Raw genomic sequence first — 4,596 nt, 5'->3', positions numbered from 1 at the left:
CCCAAAAGAGACCAAGGGAACAACTTCAGCATTTAAATTCTATCAAAACTAATGGGAGTTTTGCAAGATTCTTTTCAAGGCAAGAAATTAATCTTTATCTACAAATCTAAATAATCATGTAGATCTCCTGAGTAGCCAAAGTACATAATAAAAGTTATTAAAAAAATGTACTGAAGAAAGTGGTAATCCTACATTTTGAAAGGGCTTAATTCTGTTGAGGAAAATAGAAAGGAAAAAAAATAATCTTTGGGGAGATGATTTAGCGAAATGAAATTTTATGCTATTTTATTGCATTTGCAAAAGCCAAGTTTAAATACTGAAGACGAGAAAGAACACATTGGTCCTGTGCTGAACACAGATTCAGCAAGTCTGACTTTCCCTCATTAACCCAGCAAAATGTTTAATGCTACCTACCTGAATCATCAGCTAATCTGCTGATTCTCTCCAACACAGCAATACAATCCCTCTCATCATCACTGACTTCCTTCAAAGTGTCCAGCAAACTTCGAGCCACCATTTGCCTGGTTTACAAGAAAGATTAAAAATTAGCATTATTTGTGTCCAGAAATACTGCCAAATCAAAAAGTTGTTCAATCATACAATTTTCTTAAACCAAACATTAAAATTTTACATAGATTCACTTTTAACTCAGTAAATTTAGTTAGTCCTGCTTTGGGAATTCTTAATACCAATACCTGGTGTAATCCTGAAGAACTGCTAACCTTAAATGTAACATTAAAAGTATCCCTTTGGTTTACAAGGATAAGGGAAACCAGCCACAAAGATAAAAAATAGTTACCATCTGCCAAGTGGGCAAACAGGAGCTGAATGTTAGGAAGTCAGTGCCAGCCTTCCATCCTCACCTCTGAATTCCCTAACTTGTTCCATACAAAGCAAGACAATACCACTACTGTCAGAACAGTTTTAAACAGAATTATGAACCTAGTTCATAAACAAAAGCATGAACATTCAAGTTGAAGATTCCCATACCAATGGTGACACTTAGAAACTAAACTTCATTCAAATACTATATAGAGCAATGGGTATACACTGTGAAAAATAAAATGTACTAGCTCACGTGTTCCTGGGACATCCATTAAGCGAAACAGAAAATGAAACATTAAGAAAATATGAAACAAATCAGAATCAACTCAGTTACTACTTCTAATGCACGAGACATTCTTCTAAGGATTAACTTGTCAGTAGTAAGATATAGTCAAACTTGGGGTTTTGTCCTCTAAGGTTCTGTTGCAGCCTACATTACAAAGTCATACCCATCAGTTACCTAGAGAGCCCTAAACATTAAGTTTTTTAACAATGCAGCTGGCAATGTGTGGCAATCAACCTTTCTCCTCAACAACAGCCTGCAATGGCATAACTTTTTTTCCACTTTTTCAGACAACATGGGTTGAACATCAGTTCAGAGAACTAGCAGGATTATCCCAATAGTGGAATGAGCCAAGGAACAGCGTCCAACATGCTGCTAGCTCTTAAACTGCCTCAGAGCAATTTATCAAAATGCTGAAGCAGCAAGGGTCAAGTGCCAGATATTTCCAGAACTGACTGACAGAAACACAGGATGTAGCCTAGATATAAGCACTGTTGACAAACAGCAGTTCTGTAGACAAGAGCAGAAGCATAGCTAAACTTGACCGTGTTCACTATTAACGGTGAATGTGAGCGATGGTCGCAAAACTGATTAAGAAACAGATGGTTACATTACTAGTGTATGGGGGAAGCTTGAGGACTTTACAGTTCCATGCAAATGGAGAAATGCATTAGGTTTTCATGAATTCCCAAAGCTAAGCAGACATTTCCATTTTCTCAAACTGAAAATCAATAATTCAAATGTCTCACACTGGCCACTTGCAAAACTATCTTAAACTAAACTGTTTTGACATCCAGATGAACAAAATCCTCTAAAAAACAAATGGCAAAAAACTGCCTTGAACAAATTGCCTCTCCTTCTACTCTTTTCAACTTGGTAAAAGTGCAACATCTCTCAGCAGGTATCTTGGAAGTTCAGTTCAGCTATCAAAATCCTAATGGAGGGAAACAGACTACGTGACACACTAACCTAGGAGTTGACTTGGTCTTTTAAAGGGAGGGACAACTCTGAAAAGAGAAGAGGAACAGATGAAGCATACTTCATAAACCAGCCTGCCTGGATGCATGTGTCTCCTATCTATTAAACATAATCTTGGAAAGCAAGAGACAAGTCAACTGACCCACTGAGTTGGTCTCAGCAAGTAAGGAACCACAATAAATAGCACTACATCCCATTTGGCTCCTGGGGACTATGGAATGGTCCCCTACTATGCTGGGAGTTTTGAGAAGACTCATCTTCTCACAGAGCTTTGCTAGCAGTATCCTGAACTGTGGTGGCTGGATCCCACAGTAAGCCTTTGCTAGTTCCTGTGAGTTGGACAGATGGCTATGCCAAAGTAGCCACCCTGTAAACTGAAGGCCACAAACCTTCTCAAGAGGAGAAGATGAAAACACAAATACTAACCTGAAGTAGGTATGACTTATTTATTAAATCCACTCAAAGCTAAGAAGGGACATTCAACTTTTTCCCTGGACTAAAGGTAGAAGATGGTCCCCACCTGCATCCAGGTGGTATTTCCCTCTTTGGCTTGTAAAGGAATCAATGGATCTACTTTTACATCTAGCAGATTCTGGTAAAAAGCATTACAACAAAAAGCAACAGGGCAAGCTAAGCTCACTTTAGAAAACCTAACTGGGTAGGCAGCCAGTAATGACAGGGTCACCTCTTAACAAAATCCATCCAGTGTTCTAGGAGATTTTGTGCACTCACATCCTCCAAACATTACAGGCTCTGACCTAGTTCTGCCACTATGCCCAACAATCTGCCAAAATTCTTCTTGTGCCTCCAAGGCGCAAACATAGGACACAGAGCTAAACCTACTGCACATTTGACACAGGCTGAGAGCTAGCACGTAGGCAACTAATGTGGAATGACTTGAGCCCTGCAAGCTCACACTTTAACATGCTCCACTTACTGGAGAGTATAGAGTCAGCAAGGGTCCCTGGTGCCCTGTCTAACAGTCTCATCTTCCTTCTCATGCAAGCATTAGCAGTTGAGCTACAAAAAGCCTACAACAGAGGACTGCAATGAATTACAACTGCATAGTAGCATAACATAAGGCAAGCAGTAGCTTGCCCAGCAACTTGCCAGGCGAGTACCAAGTGAGCATTTGTGAAATTGTAACAGAGCTCCGAAGGATGACCCATCTGCTCTAGACACAAACCAACCAACAAAAATAGGCAGATATGCTTCACGCTCAACAGGCAAGGAGATACCTCCTGTGACAGGGAAAAAGAGGAAGAGCAGGTTTCCTTTAGGGATAATGACAGTATGTCCCCATAAACTGCATTCTAACAGGGAATCAGACTCTCAAGTACATAAACGACAGAAATGGCTCCACCAACATTAATCATGACAATATAAGTGATTTCAGTGGCATACATTCTGTTACTATACGTTACTCCTGGTTATCAGGTCATGATTTGGGACTAGGATTAAGGATTTTGCCATTTCCTTCCTGCTGCTGGCTTCGGTTTGTGCAGTGCTTGCCTCTAATGAGATACCAAGCTCCACTAAGAACTTCTACCTTTACACATTCTCAGTGCCAGCAGAGTTGTCTTCATTGCAACAACTAATAGAATTGCATCTTCTTGCCTTTCAGTCAGATCTCGTACCAGATTCCTCCAGGTTCAAAGAGACTTTTGCTAGTTGCTCTGGCAAGTGAAGCTTCAAATCAATAACCTTATAGCTGTGAAGTCTCAAGGAAAATTATTTATTCACCATATGTGTCTTTGGTATACGACTGGCACCTAAGCATCAATGCACTTATTTATCCATGAAATAGATTACAGGCCAAAGAAAGGGCAGAGGTCAAAGCCTGGAACATAGCATGCAGTACAAGCATTTCAACTATTATGTGCAGAAGTGGAGGATAATAAGCTGAGCCGCTTTCCATCATCTATCAGAGGTCGTGGAGAACAGGAGAGGTGCCTGAGGACTGGAGGATAGCCAATGTCACTCCAGTCTTCAAAAAGGGCAAGAAGGAGGACCCAGGGAACTACAGGCTGGTTAGTCTCACCTCTGGCCCTGGAAAGGTGATGGAACAACGCCTTCTGGGTGTCCTCTCCAAGCAAGTAGATGAAAAGAAGATCATCAGGAGTACCCAGCATGGATTCACCAAGGGGAAATCATGCCTGTCCAATCTGATAGCCTTCTATGATGGCATGACCGGCTGGGTAGATGGGGGGAGAGCGGTGGGTGTTGTCTACCTTGACTTCAACAAGGCTTTTGACACTGTCTCCCACAACATCCTCATAGGGAAGCTCAAGAAGTATGGGTTGGATGAGTGGACAGTGAATTGGATTGAGAACTGGCTGAACGGCAGGGCTCAGAGGGTTCTGATCGGCAGGGCAGAGTCCAGTTGGAGGCCGGTAGCTAGTGGAGTTCCCCAGGGCTCAGTACTCGGCCCAGTCTTGTTCAACTTGTTCATCAATGACCTGGACAAGGGGACAGCAAGTTTGCTGATGACACAAAACTGGGAGGAGTGG

General features: G+C 41.6%; 1 protein-coding gene across 1 annotated transcript in view; it reads right to left on the bottom strand.

The window, feature by feature from the left end:
- Positions 1-4,596, bottom strand: part of PPP4R1 (protein phosphatase 4 regulatory subunit 1) — a 69,298-nt gene that overhangs the window by 42,328 nt on the left and 22,374 nt on the right. The window contains 1 exon segment of the mRNA XM_035901631.1: positions 415-521. Coding sequence (XP_035757524.1) covers positions 415-521 — 107 coding nt within the window.

This window comes from Egretta garzetta, unplaced genomic scaffold (assembly GCF_000687185.1).
Source record: "Egretta garzetta isolate BGI_Z169 unplaced genomic scaffold, ASM68718v1 scaffold259, whole genome shotgun sequence".
Taxonomy (NCBI): domain Eukaryota; kingdom Metazoa; phylum Chordata; class Aves; order Pelecaniformes; family Ardeidae; genus Egretta; species Egretta garzetta.
This window is presented reverse-complemented; position numbering and strand designations above follow the sequence as displayed.